The 23,795-nt window shown below is 46.3% G+C and overlaps 1 protein-coding gene and 1 long non-coding RNA gene across 3 annotated transcripts; one reads left to right on the top strand and one right to left on the bottom strand.

Moving 5' to 3' along the window:
- Positions 1–1,386: 1,386 nt before the first annotated feature.
- On the top strand, positions 1,387–9,249 carry LOC310837632 (uncharacterized protein). 2 transcript variants are annotated; one of them, XM_083724540.1, is made up of 4 exons: positions 1,387–1,584; positions 3,058–3,852; positions 5,775–5,904; positions 8,374–9,249. In XM_083724540.1, exons 2-4 carry the CDS (start codon positions 3,118–3,120, stop codon positions 9,045–9,047), a joined length of 1,539 nt encoding a protein of 512 aa, XP_083580666.1. In that variant the 5' UTR covers positions 1,387–1,584; positions 3,058–3,117; the 3' UTR covers positions 9,048–9,249. The 2 variants fall into 2 exon arrangements, with proteins under 2 accessions (XP_083580666.1, XP_083580665.1); XM_083724539.1 differs by having other exon boundaries at positions 1,394–1,584; positions 3,062–3,852.
- A 7,394-nt stretch (positions 9,250–16,643) lies between these two features.
- LOC310838145 lies at positions 16,644–22,748 on the bottom strand. Its single transcript, XR_014560726.1, has 3 exons — positions 22,052–22,748; positions 17,768–18,824; positions 16,644–17,019 (listed from the first exon to the last, which is right to left on the bottom strand). It is a non-coding gene; the product is annotated as an uncharacterized lncRNA (long non-coding RNA).
- Between the last annotated feature and the right edge of the window lie 1,047 nt (positions 22,749–23,795).

The following is a 23,795-nucleotide window of genomic DNA, read 5'->3' as shown; positions in this document are numbered from 1 at the left end:
CTTCCACAACTGATGCCTGCTTTTTAACAACAGCAACAACAATAAATAAAATATTAAAATAATAAAAATATTATTTATACCCCACCCATCTGGCTGGGTTTCCCCAGCCACTCTGGGCGACTTCCAACAGAACACAAAAATACAATAACCTATTAAACATTAAAAGCTTCTCTAAACAGGGGTGCCTTCAGATGTCTTGTAAAAGTTTGGTAGTTATTTTTCTCTTTGACATCTGGTGGGAGGGCGTTCCACAGGGCGGGTGCCACTACTGATAAGGCCCTCTGCCTGGTTCCCTTTTTACTTTTTAATGTTTTAATGTATTTCTGTTGTAAACCGCTTTGATGTTTCTATGAAATAGAATTTATATATATGTAATAAAATTATACAAACACAAAGACATGCATATGTACATATGAACATGAGAAGAGCCTGGTTTCTGGATCAGGCCAGAGTGGGCCCATTGAGCCCAGCATCCTGCTCTCACAGTGACCAGCCAGATGCCCTCAAAGCGAAACTCGCAGGCAGGATCCAAGCACAAAAGCATCTTTCCCCTCCTGGTATTCAGAAGCGTTACTCCCTCCACGGAGCTCAAGGTGGCTTATGCAGTTCTCTGCCTCTCCATTTGATCCTTGCAACAACCCTGGGAGGTAGGTTAGACTGAGAGTTGGTGACAGCAAGTTTCAGGGCAGAGTGGGGATTTGATCATAGTCCATTGCAGTAACCACTACACCACACTGTCTCCCTGTGTGTGGCAGGCTCAGTAGGTTAGAGCAGGTGCTGACAACGCCAAGGTTGCAGGTTCGATCCCCGTATGGGACAGCTGCATTGCAGAGGGTTGGACTAGAAGATCCTCAGTGATCCCCTTCCAACTCTGAAATTCTGGGATAATAATAATAATAATAATAATAATAATAATAATAATAATAATAATTTATTCATTCATTCATTCCCTGCCCATTTGGCTGGGTTTTCCCAGCCACTCTGGATGGTTCCCAGCAGAATATTAAAAACAGGACAAAACATCAAACATTAAAAACCTCACTAAACAGGGCTGCCTTCAGATGTCTTCTAAAAGTCAGATAGTCTATGCTTCTATAATTCTTCAACATTTCCTATTCAAAAAACATTTCCTATTTGAAACCAAAAACCAAAAGGAACCAGCACGAAATGTTTAGAATGATTTAAACGCAATCAATCAATCAATCAATCAATCAATCAATCAATGTATAGAATAGATAAAATGCACATTTCCCAGCTTGTGCTCTACCCACTAAGCCTCACAGCCACGCGAGGGCAAACACCCGCAACCCACTCAAAGTGTTCGAAGAGTTAAAACCAGCGAGCTCCTTGCGAGTCCTAGAGAGCTTCTGGGAGGTGTGTTTAGGCTTCTAGGGTGGAAATGCGGAAGTGTGGGGGTGTGCATGTTTTGGTGTGGGGATGTGCAAGAGAGAGAGAGAGAGAGGCAGGCGAGGCAGGACGTGAAAAGTCACAATTTCACTTCCTGTGTGCCATTTCTTCCTCTCCAGCTGGTCTGAGGCTCTTCTAGAGAGAGAGAGAGAGAGAGAGAGAGAGGGTGATTTTTAGGTGAGTTCTTGGATTTGAGCTTCAAATTGCAGATTGTGCTTTTGCTTCTTCTTTTTTTTAAGGGGGAGGAGAAATGCAAGAAGTTAAGAAGCGAGAGCGATTCCTTCGGTGGCTGGAAAGAAACGAGCAGCCAAGGTTGCAATGAGCAGGTGCCTTGCAATATTTGCAGCCCCCAGAATCTCTAGGTTAGGGCAAGCGATGCCTACTCCACCCCCCCCCACCCCCCCGTAGGCAACTCTGGCAAGCCACTGGCTGTCATTGACGACAATGCACATGGACCCGGGGGTCTGACTCTGTGCAGCTTCCTGGGTTCCAGTGCATAGAAATTCCAGTTGCTGGAAACCACAGCCCTCAGCTCCTTCTTTCCCACAGGTCGGCCACTGTGAGAACAGGACACCGGACTTAGAGAGGCCGCTGGCCTGATCCTGAGGGCTCTTGCAAAAGTCAGACTAGGATAATAGCAAGCCAGGTTCCAGCCCTCCTCCCTCAGCCACACTGCTCACTGGGTGACCTTGGGCTGCTTGCGTCTCTACCTCCCAGGGCTGTCGCTAACATGAGAACATGAGACAAGGCTTGCTGCCGGATTGGGCTGAAACATAGCTGTCAACTTTCAGATTTGAAAATAAGGGATCAGCAGCCTCGAAAATAAGGGATTAGCAGCCTCACCTGTCCTGGGGACAGTCTACAGGATATCTAACAATCCAGAAAGCAGCGGGAAATGGCACTGGAATAAAGGGATTTCCCACAAAAAAAAATGGAAGGTTGACAGCTATGGAAAGACAGCAGCGGCCATTGTCTTCCATTTTGTAATGTAGCCCCTTGGAGGAACAGCAGGTTCTGGAGCCAGTGTGGTGTAGTGGTTAAGAGCGGCAGTCACATAATCTGGGGAACCGGGTTCGTGTCTCCGCTCCTCCACCTGCAGCTGCTGGGTGACCTTGGGCCAGTCACACTTCTGTGAAGTCTCTCAGCCCCACTCACCTCACAGAGTGTTTGTTGTGGGGGAGGAAGGGAAAGGAGAATGTTAGCCGCTTTGAGACTCCTTAAAGGGAGTGAAAGGCGGGATATCAAATCCAAACTCTTCTTCTTCTAAGATGTGTCAGGTGATCCTTATGATGCTTATTTTGAAGCCATGAAAAGCTGTGCTGTCTGATTTCTGGGGATCAGAACTGTCTTAAAGGAAGAGGGGCAGGCCAGGTTGTATTTTTCTGGACAGTTGGCAATTGTACATTGGGGTCTTCCCTATGTCTTTTCTCCTCAGATCATACTCTGTAGTGTGTTTCCATTCCTGTGGGCTTATTTTGTTCAGTTTTCTCAGTAAAGTGTTGTTGCAGGACCTCTCTCCAGACTCTTGTCTGCCATGTTTGCTAACGTTTCAAATAAATCACTCACATTTCTATGAGACCTGCGGCTATAGGGCAGCATATCAATTTAGTAAATAATATGAATAATGATATAAATGCCTCTTTTACCCAGGGAGCCAGGACGTCCTGTTCAGCCCCCTCTGTGATCTTGCGCGAGAGGCTTGCGCCAGGGATGAAAATGGAGGAGCCAAGCCAAGCAGCCCCCAAACCGGTGGAGGGAGCAGAGAGTTTGAGGAAGCCCCACCAGAGGGGCTGCATCCGAGAATTCCTGCAAAAAATGCCGTCCCAACACCAAGTGAAAGAGGAAGGAGGGGAAGGGATACTTCAGCGCTGGGAGGTCCAGTGGCAGGAGTTCCTGAAGGAAGTGGAGTCCCCTCACATGGGTTGGGGGGTCCCGCAGCCGCCCGAGGAGCCCACCCCCTGGGACGACACCAAGGCCTTCTTCGCCTCCTTCGAGCAAGTGGCCGAAGCCTGCCGGTGGCCCCGGGAGGAGTGGGCAGCCCGGCTCTCACCAGCCCTCAGCGGAGAAGCCGAGCGGGCCTTCCGCAGGCTGGAGGGCCGGGACAGAGAGGATTATGGGAAAGTGAAGGCGGCCATCTTGCACGGGGACGCCATCAGCAGGGAGAAGAACCGCCAGTACTTCCGCCGCTTCTGCTACCGGGAAGCTGAGGGGCCGAGAGGGGCCTACAGCCGCCTCCAGGAGCTCTGCCGGCGGTGGCTGAAGGTGGAGAAGCACTCCAAGGAGCAGATCCTGGAGTTGCTGATCCTGGAACAATTCCTGACCATCCTGCCTCCAGAGATCCAGAGCTGGGTCAGGGAACGGGGGCCAGAGACCTGCTTCCAGGCAGTGGCTCTGGCTGAGGACTTTCTGCTGAGGCAGCAGAAAGCAGAACAGCCAAAACCTCAGGTGAGCTCCTTGTGTTCTTTGTTTTCCCCAAGTTGGGAACAGATGAGCAGCCAGTAACCTGGGGAAGGGGGGCAGGTTTTTAATTTTATTTTTGTTCATTAGATTTCTTTACAACCCTTCATCCGAGGATCACAGGGCTGTTTACCATCTTTTTCGCTCCATAGGACGCACCGGACCATAAGAGGGGGAGAACGGGGGGGGGGGAATTCTCCCCCTCTCTGCTCAGCGCCCCTTCAGCGAAGCGGCAGGAGAAACAGAGCCCCTTTCATTTCTCCTCCCGCTTCGCTGAAGGGGCGCTGGGCAGAGAGGGAAAACTGTGCAGCGCCTCTCCAGCGAAGCGAAGCCTGGAGAGCAAGAGGGATCGGTGTGCACCAACCCCTCCTTCTCTCCAGGCTTCAGGCAGCTATCCGCAAGCCTTCTTCCCGCTGCTCTCCGAAGGCTTGCGGATAGCCGCCTGAAGCCCCCGGAGTGCAGCAAAACCTTGCCTCCGCTCCCGGAGCTTGTGGGGCTGGGGGCAGGGGAAGCCCAAGCTTCCCCTGACCCCAGCCCCCAGAACAGGTCGGGGAGCGGTGGTTCCTTCTCCCTCCTGGGGAAAAGTTTTGTGCAGCTCTTGCGGGCTTTTCCTGCCTGCCTCCCCCTGCATAGGATCTCCATAGGATGCACAGACTTTTCCCCTTAGTTTTTAAGAGGGAAAAAGTGCGTCCTATGGAGCGAAAAAAACGGTATATTATAACAACAAAAAATACATAACATAATAACCAGCAAACATAATAACAATCAAAACAATTTTTAAAAACCCATAGGGTAAAAGGCCGTTGATTGTTTAATTAGCCAAATGCCTGGGGCTATAAAGGCTGCAGATAGTGAATCAGATGGGCGGGAAATTTTGTAATTGCTGTTTCGTTTGGCTACTTGTCATTGACTGTAATAAAATGACTTGACTTGATTCGGTTAGCCATTAGGTAGCTGACACATTTCCAAGCCACTGTGCAACTAAAACACAGCCATCCATCAAAATGGTTGATTCCCCAAATGTTGCAGTTCATTTCTACAGCCAAGTAACAGGTACAAAAATTGTGCTGACTCTTACTGTTTATTATCATTATCATTTATTTGTTAAATATATCACCCCTTATCTGTAGATCTCAGTGGGGTTCACAGCATAAAAATACAGTGGTACCTCGGGTTACATACGCTTCAGGTTACATACGCTTCAGATTACAGACTCCGCTAACCCAGAAATAGCACCTCGGGTTAAGAACTTTGCTTCAGGATGAGAACAGAAATCGTCCTCCGGCGGCGCGGCAGCAACAGGAGGCCCCATTAACTAAAGTGGTGCTTCAGGTTAAGAACAGTTTCAGGTTAAGAACGGACCTCCAGAACGAATTAAGTACTTAACCCGAGGTACCACTGTACATTGTAAAAACACAAAATACGTAATAAAAACATGAACAAGACCAAAATCAACCAAGAATCCTCGCTCTCCCCCTCCCAAAAACATAGGATGATAGGATGTTAATCAGCCAAAGCCCTGGTGGAAGAGGAACGTTATACGCCTAAAGCTGTATAATGAAGGTGCCTCCCTAGAGAGATCATTCCACCAATCATCATCTTGATCAAAACCCAATATATAGATATATTTAAAATAAGAAAAACCAGTGAAACTATGTAAAAATGTGGATAAAGGAACTTGAAAGACTGAGAAGGTGAGAATAATAAGGGACAGCATCTCCCATCCATAATCGCAAACCTTTCCTCTGTTGCTCATGTGGTCCCTTGCTGAAAAGCTGATGGGCTGGAGGGGAACTCAAAGGGCCAGGGGAAGTCTGGCGGAGGGCCGCATGCAACTTGCGGGTCGGGGGGTTCCCCCTCCCACCTGTGCCCTAAGTCCTGTCCTTAGAGAATCTCCTCTGCTATTTCAGGTAAGCGTGCCGTTTGAGGAGGTGGTCCTGAGCTTCTGCGAGCCGGAACTGGTTCCTTCTGACCCCGTCCACCGACAGATGCGCCGGGAGACGAAGCAGGAAGCTGACCCCGGAGAGGCCCTCTTAACAGGTGAGGATGGCAAAGGTGTGTCTTAAGGCACTTGGAAAGGTGTGTCTTAAGGCACTTGTGTCGCTGCTCACCCTAGTAATAGGGTTGTCAAATTTGCAGATGACACAACTGTGATTGGGCTCATCTCTGAAAGGGAGGGTGAAACGGACTATAGAGATGAGGTGGAGCGGCTGACAGAGTGGTGCAGAGCTAACAACTTGCTCATAAATACAAGGAAGACAAAGGAGCTTGTGGTGGACTTCAGGAGACAGAAGAGCAATGTCCAGCCACTTTTGATTGATGGGGTCTGTGTGGAGAGGGTAACAACGTTCAGATTTTTGGGCATTGAATTACAAGAGGATCTGTCCTGGAGTGTCAACACAAGGGGGCTTGTGAAGAAGGCGCAGCAGAGACTGTACTTTTTGAGAATCCTAAGGAAAAACCATCTTCCGCAGAAACTGCTGCTTGCCTTCTATCACTGTGCCATCGAGAGCGTGCTCACTTATGGCTTATGTGTGTGGTACGGAAGCTGTACTACCCAGGACAGGCTGGGGTTGTGCAGAGTTGTGAAGGCAGCAGAGAGCATTGTTGGCTGCCCACTCTCCACCTTAGAGCAGATTTATGCCACAAGGTGCCATAGGAAGGCACTGGACATAGTAAAAGATCCATCGCATCCTGGTCACTGTCTCTTCGAGCTCCTGCCATCGGGACGGCGATACAGGACGATGAAGACAAGAACGAGCCGTCTTAAGAACAGCTTCTTCTCCAGAGCGATCCCGTCCCTGAATGAGAAGCCTGGACTTTGAAAGTCATCTAATCTTCCTTGCTGTATTATACTGTATTGTTTTAACAAAAAAAATTCCTTCCAGTAGCACCTTAAAGACCAACTAAGTCAGTTCTTGGTATGAGCTTTCGTGTGCATGCACACTTCTTCAGATACACACTGTATCTGAAGAAGTGTGCATGCACACGAAAGCTCATACCAAGAACTGACTTAGTTGGTCTTTAAGGTGCTACTGGAAGGAATTTTTTTTGTTTCGACTATGGCAGACCAACACGGCTACCTATCTGTAACTGTATTGTTTTAATTAGTGTTTTTATAGTTGTTTTGATTTTGTGTGGAGTGCCCTACCTGTGTGGATGGAGCAGCCAAGTAATTTTGTTGTCCCCGAGAGGGGGCAATGACAATAAAGATGATATTATTATTATTATTATTATTATTATTATTATTATTATTATACGTTGGAAGGTTCAGGACCACCGAAAGGATGTCCTTCTTCACTTAAGCTCATAGTTAAGCTGCCTCATTCCCAGGAGGCAGTGTTGGCCCCCAAACCTGGGCGCCTTTGAAAGAGGATTAGACAAATTCATGGGCGGACAAGGGGATCACATCCCCTTTAGTCAATAGATCGACAATATGACAACGAAAGGTTATTTATGTAAGGTGAAAGGTAAAAGGACTGGACGGTTAAGTCCAGTCAATGGTGACTATGGGTTTGCGGCGCTCATCTCGCTTTCAGGCCGAGGGAGCTGGTGTTTGTCCACAGACAGCTTTCCGGGTCATGTGGCCAGCAGGACTAACTAAACCGCTTCTGGCGCAACGGGACACTGACGGAAGCTAGAGTGCACAGAAACGCCGTTTACCTTCCTGCTGGAGCGGTACCTATGTATCTACTTGCACTGGTGTGCTTTCGAACTGCTAGGTTGGCAGGAGCTGGGACAGAGCAACGGGAGATCACCCCGTCACGGGCTTTCAAACCACCTACCTTACTGCAGCCCGTGTTTTGTTAGTCCAAAAATGGAAAACGAGTGAGGTCCTGACTAAAGAAGAATGGCAATTTAAGCTGATGGAATATGCGCAACTTGCAGACTTAACATATAGAATAAGAGAACAAGAAGAACATACGTTTAGAAAAGATTGGAAAATGTTTATTGAATATATGGGGGGAAATTATGTACACTTGAAAACGTTAGCAGCATTAAGATAAATTCAACAATGCAAATAAGCTTTGATGGATGGAATAATGGAATACTGAATGGTTTAGTTTATGTAAAATATGCAGGGATTTATGATATGCAAAATGAACCATAACATTTTCCAATCTTCTTTAAACGTATGTTCTTCTTGTTCTGTTATTCTATATGTTAAATCCGCAAGCTGCGTATATCCCATCAGTTTAAGTTGCCATTCTTCTTTGGTTGGGACCTCACTCACTTTCCATTTTTAGGCTAACGAAACACGGGCCGCAGTTGTTGCATACATAAATAATTGTTTTTTGACACCTGGGAATTTCCGTCTGAATTATCCCCCACAAAAAGGACACTGGTTGTTGTTATTTTTAAGTACTTTTAAACATTTTTTCCAGTTCATTATACAATTATTTCTCAGTACTCTTTTACCCTTTTACAAGTCCACCACATATGAAAAAAACGTATTCTCAACCTCTTTGCATCTCCAGCACTTATCTGAAATTTTATTTTCCTGTTCAGGAGCTAAAGGGTGGACGAACCTCAATGAAGCGGAGAGGTACAGCCCGGAAGATCGCGAGCATCTGTCACCACGTGGGACGTTGGTTTGGAGAGCAGGAGAGGACGTTTCCTGTTTCCGCGAGCAGGGAAGCGCTCCAGGTGGGCACCAGGAAGCGGACTTGGGGCGAGAAGTCGGTGTGTCTGTCCCGTTTGGGGGCACATTCCAGGATCTGAAGGAGGATGCACACCAGCGGAGGAGTCACACTGGTAAGAGACCAAGCATCTGCACCGCGTATAGGAAGAGGTTCAGCCAGAGCACGAACCTCCTTAAGCACGAGAACATCCACTCGGGAGAAAAGCCATTCAAGTGCTCCGACTGCGGGAAGCGGTTTGGCCAGAAGTTCCACCTTCTCGGGCACCGCAAGAGATGTGAGAGCGAGAGGCCTCACAAGTGCCCCACCTGCGGGAAAAGGTTCTCTCGCAGCTCCTACCTTAACACTCACCAGAGAATCCACACGGGGGAAAGACCCTACGAGTGCTCGCGGTGCGGGAAAAGCTTTAGCCAGAAAGCTAACCTTAACACGCACCGCAGGATTCATACGGGGGAAAAGCCCCACGAGTGCCCGGTGTGCGGGAAAAGGTTCTCTCGCAACACTTGCCTTAATAGACATCAGAGAATCCACACTGCGCGCTAAGCTGTAAAGATGGCATGGACTGCAGGGGGGTTATTTTTCCATGGCAGCGGGGCGAGATGCAGGAGATCAGTACTGCCAATGAGTGATTGAGTGGATTGCTCACCCGGGCTAAACTTCAGTCGCAAAAATGTCCTGTGTTTAGACATTGTGTAATGCAGGAGCATTCGGTTGCTAACACAATAAAGAATATTCCTTCCTTCCACGGCTATTTTGATTTTTGATTTATTTATTTTTGGAGCAATTGTCTGTATTTGCACACAAAATCAAAAAACAATCAAGCGACCAGAGCAACTCTCCTCGAAGGAAAGGTTACACCCTTTAGGGCTTTTTAGCGTAGAAGAATAAAAAGTGAGGAACGTGATGTTAGATAGCGTCAGACATTAAAAACTTCCCTAAACAGGGCCACGTTCAGTTGTCTTTTAAAAGTAAAATAGTTGTTTATTGCCTTGACACCTGCTGGGAGGGCATTCCACAGGGCAGGTGCCACCACCAAGAAGGCCCTCTGCATGGTTCCCTATAACCTCACTTCTTGCAGCAAGGGAACCACCAGAAGGCCCTTGGAGCTGGACCTCAGTGTCTGGGCTGGATGATGGGAGTGGAGACGCTTCTTCAGGTATACAGGACGAGGCTGTTTAGGGCTTTAAAGGTCAGCACCAACACTTTGAATTGTGCTCGAAAACGTACTGGGAGCCAATGAAGATCTTTCAGAACTTGTGGGTACTCAATGAAGCCAAATGTCAGAAGAGTCAGGAGAGGCAAACTAAGGTACTTTTTCACTCAGTGCACACAGTTAAACTACAGCACTCCCTCCCACAGAGACAATGAGGGCCTCCAGCTTGGCTGGCTTTGTGAAGAACGTGGACAGAGGGAAGTTCTTCTTTCCTGCCCATAACACTAATGTTAAGCTGAATGGTGGGATATCCAGGAGAGACAAAAGGCAGGACATCTTCATTTGATGTACACAAGACATGGCAGCATCTGGTTTTGCAAAGGGAGCTGGAGAAATCAGTGGAGGTTAAGGCTATCAGTGCCTTCTTTGGTGATCCCTCACAACCAAGTAATATTGTCTTCCAAGAACACAGTTTTAACAGTGAGTCCGTAAGTGACTTTGGAGGCCAATTCTGGATCCACACATCCTTCCACAGTGGGGACATACGTTTCCAGGCGGTAGTTGATCATGGTGAGGGTTTGCCAAGCGTGCCTTCCTCTTAGCATGTTTCTCCCTTTCATCCTGAGTTCAAGCGTCTTCAAAGCCCATGACACCTTTGGTAAAGGCTGTTCTCCAACTGGAGCGCTCGCAGGCCAGTGTTTCCCAATTGTCGGTGTTTATACTACATTTTTTTAAGATTTGCCTTGAGAGAGTCTTTAAACCTCTTTTGTTGACCACCAGCATTAAAGGTAAAGGTAAAGGTACCCCTGCCCGTACGGGCCAGTCTTGACAGACTCTGGGGTTGTGCGCCCATCTCACTCAAGAGGCCAGGGGCCAGCGCTGTCCGGAGACACTTCCGGGTCACGTGGCCAGCGTGACATCGGTCCCTATTTATCTACTTGCACCACTGGTAAACGGTCCCTATTTATCTACTTGCACCCGGAGGTGCTTTCGAACTGCTAGGTTGGCAGGCGCTGGGACCGAGCAGCGGGAGCGCACCCCGCCGCAGGGATTCGAACCGCCGACCTTTCGATCGGCAAGTCCTAGGCACTGAGGCTTTAACCCACAGCGCCACCTGCGTCCGACCACCAGCATTACGCTTTCCATTTTTAAGTGTGGAATAGAGCAGTTGCTTTGGAAGACGACCATCAGGCATCCACACAACATGACCGATCCAACGAAGTTGATGTTGAAGAACCATTGCTTCAACACTGGTGACTGGCTACTAGCTGCAATGGCTTGTGTTCTCCCTTCACTGCCAGAAGCTGTATATGCCTCTGAATGCCAGTCGCTGGGAATCACAAACAGGGAGAGTCGTGCTGGTGCGTTCAGGTCTTGTAATGGTGGGGCATTTGGTTGAGCACACTGAGAACAGAGTGCTGGCCCAGGTGAGCCCACTATTCTGGTCCGGGTCTGTTGTATTCAGGTCCTGCTTCCAAACTGAGTGGTCCCTGAATGTGGGAAACTCGATGGGTCTTTAGCAAGATCCAGCAGGCCAGCAGGAGGTAGACATTTGTTTGCTAACACAAGGAACATTATTGATATTTTGGAACTTTTGCAAACAAATATTAATACAAGAGCAGTGTTAATATTTATAGATGCGGAGAAGGCCTTTGACAACATTTCATGGAAGTTCATGAAGAAAAACCTGGAAGGGATGGGAGTGGGACGGGGATTTGAAAATGGGATAGATGCAATCTATTCAGAACAAAAGGCTAAATTGATAGTTAACAATGTGGTGACGGAAGAGTTTAAAATTGAAAAAGGAACTCGACAAGGCTGCCCTATCTCCCCCTTGCTATTTATTTCGGTTCTGGAGGTGCTCCTGAATATGATTAGAGGGGACCGGTTGGTGGAAGGAATTCAGGTCGGAGCGAAACAATATAAACTTAAAGCTTTTGCAGATGACCTAGTTTTAACCCTGCAGGAGCCAGAATCTAGTACGAAAAGAGTTTTACAACTGATTCAAGAATTTGGTCGGGTGGCAGGATTTAAATTAAACAAACAGAAAACTAAGGTACTGGGAAAAAAATTGACAGATACAGAGTCAGAACGGTTTCAGAGAGAGACAGAATTAAACGTGGTTAAAAAAGTAAAGTACCTAGGGGTAAACATAACAGCAAAAAATCTGAGTCTATTTAAGGACAACTATGAAAAATGTTGGTCAGAAATTAAGAGAGACTTGGACAGTTGGACAAAATTGAAACTTTCTTTGTTAGGCCGAATTGCTGCTATTAAGATGAATGTATTGCCAAAAATGTTGTTTTTGTTCCAAACACTACAGATTGTGGACAAGACGGAGTGCTTCCGGAAGTGGCAGAGAGACATCTCTAAGTTCGTCTGGCAGGGCAAAAAGCCCAGAATTAAGTTTAAGATATTAACTGACGCGAAAGAAAGAGGGGGCTTTGCCCTGCCAGACCTAAAGTTGTACTATGAGGCCGCAGCTTTCTGCTGGCTAAAAGACTGGCTACTTCTCGAAGACACTGACATACTGGATCTGGAAGGTTTTAACAATGCTTTTGGTTGGCATGCATACTTATGGTATGATAAGGTTAAGATCAATAAGGCCTTCAAGAACCATATTGTCAGAAAAGCAGTGTTTAATGTCTGGACAAAATATAAAGACTTATTGGAAAACAAAACTCCAAGGTGGCTATCACCTCTGGAAGCTAAGGCCCGAAAGAGACCCAATATGGAGACCAAATGGCCAAAATATTGGGAAATATTAGAAAAAGATGGAGACAATTGGAAATTGCAGAGTTTGGAGAAAATGAAAGATAAGGTGCGAGACTGGTTACACTACGCTCAGATTAAAGAAGTTTTTAAAAATGATAAAAAGTTAGGCTTCCAGGTGGAGAAATCGAAATTGGAAACTGAACTGTTAGAACCTAAGCCTAAGGTACTTTCAAGAATCTATAACTTGCTGCTAAAATGGAATACACAAGACGAAATGGTTAAATCGGCTATGATAAAGTGGGCACAGGACATTGGGTATAATATTATGTTTGAGGACTGGGAAAGGTTGTGGACCACTGGGTTGAACTTCACTGCATGTAATGCTTTGAAGGAAAATGTAATGAAAATGATATATGATATATAGATGGTACATGACCCCAGTTAAACTTGCCAAAATATACCATTTGTCTGATAACAAATGCTGGAAATGTAAAGGAGATGAAGGAACATTCTTTCACCTCTGGTGGACCTGCCCTAAAGTGAAGGTCTTCTGGGAAATGATATATAATGAACTGAAAAAGGTATTTAAGTATACCTTCCCTAAGAAACCAGAGGCCTTCCTTCTGGGTATTGTCGGCCAGAGGGTGATAAAGAAGGACAGAACTTTTTTCCTATATGCAACAACGGCAGCAAGGATTCTCATCTCTAAGCATTGGAAAACTCAAGATCTACCCACACTGGAAGAATGGCAGATGCAACTGATGGACTATATGGAACTGGCCGAGATGACCGGCAGAATCCGAGACCTGGGAGAGGAGAGGGTTGAAGAAGATTGGAAGAAATTTAAGATTTATCTACAAAAACATTGTAATTTGGTTGAATCTTAAGAAGGATGCTAGATTATAAATAATTGTGCACCACTAAATTAGATGGAATTAGGATGAAAAATGAGATTGAGGGAAATATAATTTTTTTTGGAGAATTGTTGGATTATATTTAAATGAATGGGACATAAGAATGCAAAACAAGATGATAAATTGCTGGAAAAAAATTATAATGATGTAAGTGGGAGCGGGAGACGTGAGGGAGTCCAAAGAAGCTTTGAAACTATGTTATGATATATGTTATATTGTTTATTACTTCTGCACTTGTATTTAAAAACCTTAATAAACATTTAAAAAAAAAAGGAATTGCAACTGCATGAATGCTCATTCTCTGAAAAGCGGCTTTCACCAGTGACTTGCCCGTATCCAAAAAAGGAAGGATGAACCTATTTTGTCTGGGACATCTAGAAGCTCCATTAGGCCTGCTACAACTCATTCATACTGATCTATATTCTAGACATCCTTTGTAAGTCACCCAGCTTGTACAGTACCTAGTGCAAGGTTGGACACTTGATAACAGCCTTTGGCACCCTAGCACCCTCCAGCTGTTTCTTTTTAAATGGCAATGGTCCCTATTTTATTTTTATTTTTATTTAAAAAATTAGATTTCAAGGGGAAAAGAAAAAAATCCATATATACTCTTCAAAACATAATATTGTTTTGTTTTTCCAACTTCCCATCCTGTTTTCCATGGTTGGTTTTATTTTCTCCCCCTTTCCTGCCCCCTTTAATCTATCTCTTATATCATAACAATATTATAGTATCCTTTCATTTATCCTTCATTCCCCTTGTAGGTATATTCCTTTATCCAATATTCTGTAAAAGTGTTCTTGCAAACTACAGTCGTACCTTGGTTTTCGAACAGCCTAGTTCTCGAACATTTTGGTTCCTGAACGATTGAAACCTGGAAGTGACTGTTTCGGTTTCCAAACTTTCTTTTGGAAGCTGAACATCCAGCGCAGCTTCCGCAGCTTCCAATTGGCTGCAGGAGCTTCTGCAACCAATCAGAAGCCATGCTTTGATTCTCAAACGCTTTGGAAATCGAACCGACTTCCGGAATGGATTCTGTTCAACTTCTAAGGTACGACTGTACAATCATGTCCACAACATAATTAACTTAAAAATGTTAAATAGCTTTTATAGTGACCAGGGACTGTATACATATATTTACCTCGAGAAAGAACTCTTGGCCTGAAAAGGTAAATTTGAAGCAGCCGCTTGAAAGGATTTGCAAAGGATTAAAAATGTAGTGGCTTGTTCAAAATGTCAATGTCTGGTAAAAATGTAGTATAGTTAGTCCTAATTCTTTCTGCTGATCATGCCTCAGATCCTGCTCACGAATTTATCATACTGGATTTCTTTAAATACCGTATTTTTCGCCCTATAGGACACACCGTCCCATAAGGCGCACCTAGTTTTTTGGGGGGGAAATAAAGGGGAAAAAATTATGTCCCCCCCCCCAGGCACGGGGCTGGGGCAGGGGAGGCCCGAGCTTCCCCCGACCCCAGCCCCCAAACAGGCAGCTCTCTGCAAGCCGTGGGGGCCCAGCGCCGGCTCCCGCTGCTTGCAGAGAGGTCCGCGAAGCCTGGAGAGCGAGAGGGGTTGGTGCGCACCGACCCCTCTCGCTCTCCAGGCTTCAGCGAAAGCCTGCATTTGCCCCATAGGACACACACACATTTCCCCTTCATTTTTGGAGGGGAAAAAGTGCGTCCTATGGGGCGAAAAATACGGTAGTCCAACAAAGGCTTCCATTCTTCCACAAAGCTGTCGTCATTAGGTTCTCTTATTTTAGCTGTTAACTTTTCAATTTCTGCATAGTTCATCACCTTACTTATCCATTCTTCTTTTGTGGGAAGTTTATTTTTTCCATTATTGAGCATATAAAATATTTGCTGCTGTTGTAGCATATGTAAACCACTTAATCATCTCCCCCCCCCCCCCATCCCTATAATCCCTAAAAAGAAAGCTGTTTTCAGCTACAACTCCTATCACTCCGACAGGAGTTGTAGTTCAAAACCTGTTTGCCTAAGACTGCATTACAGTATATCGAACAGCACACACATTCTTAATGTAAGATGTTAAATTTTCTTGAAGGGTGAGGTGGGGTTGTCATCTTAAGCTAAAGCTTTGATGGTAGGCTGATCTATGAATATGAAGCCCCCACTTAAAAAAACAACAACATGGCAAGCAGCATGATGGTAGTAATTTTAGGGTTTCACACAGATGGTGACCCCCTAGACTCCATAGCCAACAACACCTCCTCGCAGAATACAAATTAAAAGTGAAATGAAGTGAAACCCATCCAGATGGAAAAGCTTGTCGTAACAAATATGGCTTCCGACTGTTTCCGGAAAGTACCGCCAAGTGGGTGACCTGTCGTATCTCAGCAGAGAATGGAAGCCCTGCTTTTGAGTTATGGTGAAGAAGGCTTCTGAGATCCTTGGACCCTACAGGCCTCAGGGACCTACTGGGTAGATAAGGGATCAAAGCATACTCTCAAGTAACCCAGTCCTGAGGTGTGTAGGACAAAGATGGGGAACCCTTCCCCAGTTGTTTTCAGGAGGGTCTCCTCCAATCTGGATCCAACTTGTTGATGTCTCTGCATGTATTTTATTGCTCTTGTATCCCACCACCCTTCCTCCCAAGGAGCTCGAGGTGGCCTCCGTGGTTCTCTCCTTCCTCTTTTACTCCTCACAACAACCCTGTGAGGTAGTTTAGGCTGAGAGGCAGTGGCACCCAAGGTATTCTCGGCCTGTGTATTCTCGGCCTTTTGGCTAAGATCCAGTGTTGCTTCTCAATTTCAAATAGTCAGCCTCAGAAGGAAAGCACTCTGCAGTTTTTATCATTTAAAAGGTTAGGCCACACTTCATATTTATGCTGTGAAACAGGAGTGGGGAACCTCCAATGCGGGCCGAAAAGCGGGCCCCCGGGCATCTCCATGTGGCCCTCAGTACACTCCCCAGTCAACATCCCTCACTGGCATGTCCCACTCTCCTCCTTTTACTAGGCTGGAGTGCAGCCTTGAACTCCAATAAGGCCTTTTGCTTGCCTGCAGGATGTATGTAAAAACCTGCCCGCATACCAGTGCCATGTGGCCCCCAAAAGATTCCCCAGCAGTGAATGTGGCCCTCTGCCTCAAAAATGCTCCCCACCCCTGCTTTCAAGCTCCTTGGGGCAAGGACCTCCCCACCACCCAATATTATTTTATGAATGCAAAAGAACCTTGGATAAACCTGTATACCTGGATGTTGTAAAAAGTAATAATAAAAATAATACTGGATTCGCGGCTGAAGTGCAACTGCAGGGATGGGGGTCGTATCACCGCATGTACGGCTATTAATGAAAAGTTAGCTTGTTAGAGGAATGACTTGAATAAAGCAGATGGAGTCCAGAGCAAAAAGATAGTATTTAATCAAGTAAACTGAATAGGAACAGGGTATAATTTGAGGAGAAATAAGCAGAGGGTTTTGTTTCGGTCAGGCCTTGTACATAGCAGGAAGACATACAATGACTAAGCAAGTACAGGAGGGAACTCCCTCAGAATCGCACAGCCAATTAGAGCATGTGTTACCTCAGCAAAGATCATGGCTGGTTGCTAAGCAACATCTCTGCAACCATTTGGTTAACTGACTGGGAGGGAATTAACCCTTGGGTTACTAACTGAATGATCCCTGCTGTTACAAATCCGACAACCTGATCTGACAAACCCGTTCTCCGCATTGGTGGTGAGAATCGCCGCCAAGCCCAGCATTCTGTCTCCCAACTGGGGTGTGCTGGTCCCGGGGGGGAAGGTACTGTTACCGTAGTCAAAGTTCAGTCCTGAGTCACTAGCCTGGTAGAAGTTCACAAGATGTGAGGCGAGGTCCGAAACAGGGAGCCGGGCGGGGACAGGAACACTCGAAGATCAGAAGCAGGGAGCCGGGCGGGGAACAGGAACGCTGGAAGGTCAGAAGCAGGAAGCCAGGCAGGAAACAGGAACACTGGAAGGTCCGAAACAGGGAGCCGGGCGGGAACAGGAACACTGGAAGGTCAGAAGCAGGAAGCCGGGCGAGGAACAGGAACACTGGAAGTTCAGGTCTAGGTCCGGGTAAGAGCAGGTACTCCACAACGACATTGCTCCCGCAACCTGGGACCGGGCTGACTGACCTTTATCTTCTCTAAGGCCAGGGGCGGTACCGGCCCCCAGGAGCCCCGCCTCTCCTGGCCTTAAGGTGAGCACTCCTCCTGGAAGAAACCAGTTCCCTTCGCCTCTCTGCCCTAAGCCTCTGCAGTTCAGGAGAGGCCGAAGGGTTACTGGGCCCCGGGGGAGGCTCACCTGTAGACACTGAGTCCTCAAGCACCTCTGGGGCCAGAATGGTTTCACCCGGTGCCTGCTCCTGAGGATCTGACACAGGTGCAGGCTCCTCAGAATCTAGGCCTTGCCCCAGTTCAGCCGGCCCTGGAGGCGGGGACTCCTGTGCAGGCTGGGATTCCTCTGGTTCAGCCTCTGAATCGGAATCCCAGGCCATCACATGGGGCCAGTCAGATGCATCCAGAAACCTTTCTTCACTGTTTATCGCTCAGCAGCTGTCATTCAACGGTACACTGCCTCTGCATATGGGCTCTTGCAACTTATAGCCATCGCTAGGCAGACTGCCCGGCCCCATCAATTTGCCCCGTCTTCTTTTTTTTAAAGTCAGCAATCCCTGTATTTCCAACAGCAAAGCACATTACATGGACAGCGTAAAGAAGGAGCAAATTTTGTTGTCTATCACTCCAAACCATTGGTCTACTGAAAATTACTAGTAGCAGTAGTAGTAGCAGTAGTAGTAGTATACTGAAGGGACAGGTTACCCAAAACCTGACTGTGTAGTCACCCCCAATTAGGCCCCAAGACTTCCCAAATTCTTTCTTTGAGGATTCCCCCGAGGGATAGCCCCATTGATCCTCTGTGACCAATTCCAGTTGGGCTGGCAGACTGCAGTCCTGAACACCCTCCGGAAACTGGGTTTTGCCCCAACCCTTCTAAGTTTGGGCTTTGGCCAGGCAAAACTATGGTCAGGCAAAGAATATTAGAATTGGAGAAATTGAGAGAGATATAGCTGCACCGGCAGCATATCTCTTCTTTCTTGTATCTAGGGTTGCAAGAAGGGCCTTTACACTCACCAGAAGCTCGGCTCTTCCCTCGCTGGTCCTGGATGGAGCTTTTAAAAAAGTCCCCTATGCTCAGAGACTTTGCACCTGTCCATTGGGAGAGATAGGAAGCCCAGAACACTTGTTCTTTAGATGTCCCTCTTATGAAGAGGCATGGATCCGCTACTGGTGAGGCTCGCCAACCTCCCGCAAAAGCAAAAATTTGACCTTTTGCTGTTAGGCAAAGACAAGAAGATGACCTTGTACAGATGATTCTGTGTACAGATCTGTAGGCGCAGACTATCGCCCAATTCAAAATAGTCCGGCATGAAAAGCCCCAAACACGGTTCCATGGGTGATTCTGAGTCAACTCCCTGGGACAGTTTATCGTTGTACATTGTTGCTAAATTCAGTGTTGTACATTGTTTTAATTGTCTGTTTTAACCATATTTGCCCCTTCATGGATCACTGCCTTGCCGTGGCGAAGGGGCTTGAAGAACTCAGAGAAGCTATGAACTATGCCGAGCAGGGCACCCAAGATGAACAGGTCATAGTGGAGAGTTTTGACCAAATGTGATCCACCTGGAGGAGGAACCGGCAAGCCACTCCAGTATCCCTGCCAAGAAAACTCCATGGACAAAGACAACAGGCATATAAAAGTTATGGCGCTGGAAGATGAGCCCCTCAGGTCGGAAGGCATCCAACATGCTACTGGGGAAGAGCGGAGGGCAAGTACAAGTAGATCCAGAGCTGATGAAGCGGCTGGGCCAAAGCCGAAAGGACGTTCAGTTGCAGATATGCCTGGAAGCGAAAGGAAAGTCCAATGCTGTAAAGAAAAATATTGCATAGGAACCTGGAATGTAAGAACCATGAACCTGGGTAAGTTGGATGTGGTCAAAAATGAGATGGCAAGAATAAATATTGACATCCTGGGCATCAGTGAACTAAAATGGACGGGAATGGGCGAATTCAGTTCGGATGACCATCATATCTGTTACTGTGGGCAAGAAACCCGCAAAAGAAATGGAGTGGCCCTCATAGTCAACAAAAGAGTTGCGAAAGCAGTACTGGGATGCAATCTCAAAAATGATAGAATGATCTCAATACGAATCCAAGGCAGACCTTTTAACATAACAGTAATCCAAGTTTATGCACCAACTACTGGTGCGGAAGAAAGTGAAATTGACCAATTCTATGAAGACTTACAACACCTTATAGAAGTGACACCAAAGAAGGATGTTCTTCTCATTATAGGGGATTGGAATGCTAAAGTAGGGAACCAAGAGATAAAAGGAACAACTGGCAAGTTTGGCCTTAGAGAGCAAAACGAAGCAGGGCAAAGGCAAATAGAGTTCTGTCAAGAGAACAAGCTGGTCATCACAAACACGCTTTTCCAACAACACAAGAGACGACTCTACACATGGACATCACCAGATGGGCAGCATCGAAATCAGATTGATTATATTCTCTGCAGCCAAAGATGGAGAAGCTCTATACAGTCAGCAAAAACAAGACCTGGAGCTGACTGTGGCTCAGATCATCAGCTTCTTATAGCAAAATTCAAGCTTAAACTGAAGAAAGTAGGAAAAACCACTGGGCTGGTAAGATACAATCTAAGTCAAATCCCTTATGAATACACAGTGGAAGTGAGGAACAGGTTTAAGGATTTAGATTTGCTGGACAGAGTGCCTGAAGAACTATGGATGGAGGCTCGTAACATTATATAGGAGGCAGCAACGAAAACCATCCCAATGAAAAGGAAATGCAAGAAAGCAAAGTGGCTGTCCAATGAGGCCTTACAAATAGCGGGGGAGAGAAGGCAAGCAAAATGTGAGGGAGATAGAGAAAGATACAGGAAATTGAATGCAGATTTCCAAAAAATAGCAAGGAGAGACAAGAAGGCCTTCTTAAACGAGCAATGCAAAGAAATAGAGGAAAACAACAGAATAGTAAGAACCAGAGATCTGTTCAAGATAATTGGATATATGAAAGGAATATTTCGTTCAAAGATTACCATAATAAAGGACAAAAGCGGTAAGGACCTAACAGAAGCAGAAGACATCAAGAAGAGGTGGCAAGAATACACAGAGGAATTATACCAGAAAGATATGGATGTCTCGCAAACCCCAGGTAGTGGGGTTGCTGACCTTGAGCCAGACATCCTGGAGAGTGAAGTCAAATGGGCCTTAGAAAGCACTGCAAATAACAAGGCCAGTGGAAGTGATGGTATTCCAGCCGAACTATTTAAAATTTTAAAAGATGATGCTGTTAAGGTGCTACACTCAATATGCCAGCAAGTTTGGAAAACTCAGCAGTGGCCAGAGGATTGGAGAAGATCAGTCTACATCCCAATCCCAAAGAAGGGCAGTGCCAAAGAATGCTCCAACTACCGCACAATTGCACTCATTTCACACGCTAGCAAGGTTATGCTTAAAATTCTACAAGGAAGGCTCAAGCAGTATGTGGACCGAGAACTCCCAGAAGTGCAAGCTGGATTTAGAAGAGGCAGAGGAACCAGAGACCAAATTGCAAACATGCGCTGGATTATGGAGAAAGCTAGAGAGTTCCAGAAAGACATCTACTTCTGCTTCATTGACTATGCAAAAGCCTTTGACTGTGTCGACCACAGCAAACTATGGCAAGCTCTTAAAGAAATGGGAGTGCCTGATCACCTCATCTGTCTCCTGAGAAATCTCTATGTGGGACAAGAAGCTACAGTTAGAACTGGATATGGAACAACTGATTGGTTCAAAATTGGGAAAGGAGTACGACAAGGCTGTATATTGTCTCCCTGCTTATTTAACTTATATGCAGAATTCATCATGCAAAAGGCTGGGCTGGATGAATCCCAAGCCAGAATTAAGATTGCCGGAAGAAATATCAACAACCTCAGATATGCAGATGACACAACCTTGATGGCAGAAAGTGAGGAGGAATGAAAGAACCTTTTATTGAGGGTGAAAGAGGAGAGCACAAAATGTGGTCTGAAGCTCAACATCAAAAAAACGAAGATCATGGCCACTGGTCCCATCACCTCCTGGCAAATAGAAGGAGAAGAAATGGAGGCAGTGAGAGATTTTACTTTCTTGGGCTCCATGATCACTGCAGATGGTGACAGCAGCCACGAAATTAAGAGACGCCTGCTTCTTGGGAGGAAAGCAATGACAAACCTAGACAGCATCTTAAAAAGTAGAGACATCACCTTGCCAACAAAGGTCCGTATAGTAAAAGCTATGGTTTTCCCAGTAGTGATGTATGGAAGTGAGAGCTGGACCATAAAGAAGGTTGGTCGCCGAAGAATTTATGCTTTTGAATTATGGTGCTGGAGGAGACTTGAGAGTCTCATGGACTGCAAGAAGAACAAACCTCTCCATTCTTCAGGAAATCAGCCCTGAGTGCTCACTGGAAGGACAGATCCTGAAGCTGAGGCTCCAATACTTTGGCCACCTCTTGAGAAGAGAAGACTCCCTGGAAAAGACCCTGATGTTGGGAAAGATGGAGGGCACAAGGAGAAGGGGATGACAGAGGACGAGATGGTTGGATAGTGTCTTCGAAGCTACAAACATGAGTCTGACCAAACAGTGGGAGGCAGTGGAAGACAGAAGTGCCTGGCGTGCTCTGGTCCATGGGGTCACGAAGAGTCGGACACGACTAAACGACTAAACAAACAACCATATTTGCACAGCGGTTTCTAATGTTGTGAGTGTCCTCTATTTAAGAGGCTTCTACTCTGCAGCCTCTTATAGTTGTTTTAACTGCGAGTCTTTTAGTTCTTATGCTCTTACAGTTGTTTTAACTGCGTGTCTTTGTTTGTTTTTAGTTCTTATCTGTTTCAATTATCAGTTTTTTACCCATCCATTATCCGTGTTTAATCTTGTATTTTATCCAAATGTTTTATCCTATGCCTGTTTCCTTGTCCTCATTTGCTCTAACAATAATCAGTTAAAAAATCCTAACTGCTATTTTATCTATATGCTTTTTTAAGGTCTGAGACCGTAATAAAGTTCATTCATTTATACTCGTGTAAAGAAGGCAGTGTCAGATTGGGCTATTACAACTGATCTACACCAGCCCCTTCAGCTCACCATTTCTCGGTGCCCACCAGACGACCGCCCTGCTGGTGCCACCCATGGGAAGCTGGCACCTCTACGCACGGCAGAAGAATCCAGCATGGATTGAAAGAGGACATTTTCTTTTCTTTCCCTTTGAATATACAGTTTTATGGGAGGATGGCTTTTTTTCTATAAAAAATAATAATACCCTTTGTACGAAGATGAGGCCCCTGCAGGCAGTATGCTGCCGGCATTGGCAAAGACTTCACAATCAGCTGCAGAGGCCAGGAGGAAAACTCAGGCCCCACCTGTAGTCTTGCCAGAGATGTTACTACTTGATAATCTTGCTTTTTTCTATTCCTGTGTACCTTGCTTATTGCAATGCTTGCAAAATATGATGCATAAAATGGTGTCACAAATGGTTCGGCCCCAGATTATAGCACTAGCCCGAGAATACCAGCCAGTGCCTTGGGACGAGCCGGAAGGCTGTCCAAAATAAGAGGGGGGAATGAAGGGACAGGTTACCCAAAACAACTAGGCCCCAAGACTTCCCAAATTCTTTCTTTGAGGATTCAGTAGCTAAAATGCATTAGCTAGAGCTGTATTTCTTTCTCTGAGGATGCAAACTTAAAATGCATTAGCTTTTGCTGTATAACACAAAGTAGCTAAATGAACAAAGCCTTCTCCTCTTCTCAGTCCATGAAGGCATAAAAGATGGCCTTGTCAGTCCCGAATAAGAGACGGGGTGGCACATCCAACTTATCTAACCAGGTTGCAACTGTCTTGGCCGCACTGACACACAGACCCCGGGAATGGCGCCAGGAGTGCCAGATAAGAGTGCAGAGACAATTTCTATTCATCATGAATGGAGATTGTTTCTGCCAACATACGTGGGCAAACTTGTGGGGCTAGATTCCTGGGGAGGGGAAAGGGGACCCTAAAGAGAATATAGGCTGTCTGTTTCTACTCTAAAACTGCTGCTTGCTGTGAACTAACCATGCAAGTGCCTTTCTGCTGCCCTTGCCGCTGCTTGGGAGGGGATTGCAGTGATTTTTAGGAAGTCATTAGTCTGCACCAGGCGTCCTATTGGGAAGACCCAGTTTTCTGAGTCCATGTTCTGGAAGCTGAGCAATAGGGGCAGTACAGGATTCCTTTTGGTGTACCGACCTCCCCGCTGCACCAAGGATTCCCTGCCCAAGCTGTTTCAGGTTGTGGTGGGTGTGCTCCTGGAGACACCTAGTTTGGTCGTCCTGGCGGATTTTAACATGCACGCCAACACGACCTTACAAGGGGCCGCTCGGGACTTCGTGGAAAGCATGGCCTCCATGGGGCTGTCCCTGAATAAGTTTGGCCCAACTCATAGCCACGGACATGC

This window comes from Podarcis gaigeae, assembly GCF_964106915.1.
Source record: "Podarcis gaigeae genome assembly, chromosome: 2".
Classification (NCBI taxonomy): Eukaryota; Metazoa; Chordata; class Lepidosauria; order Squamata; family Lacertidae; genus Podarcis; species Podarcis gaigeae.
This window is presented reverse-complemented; position numbering and strand designations above follow the sequence as displayed.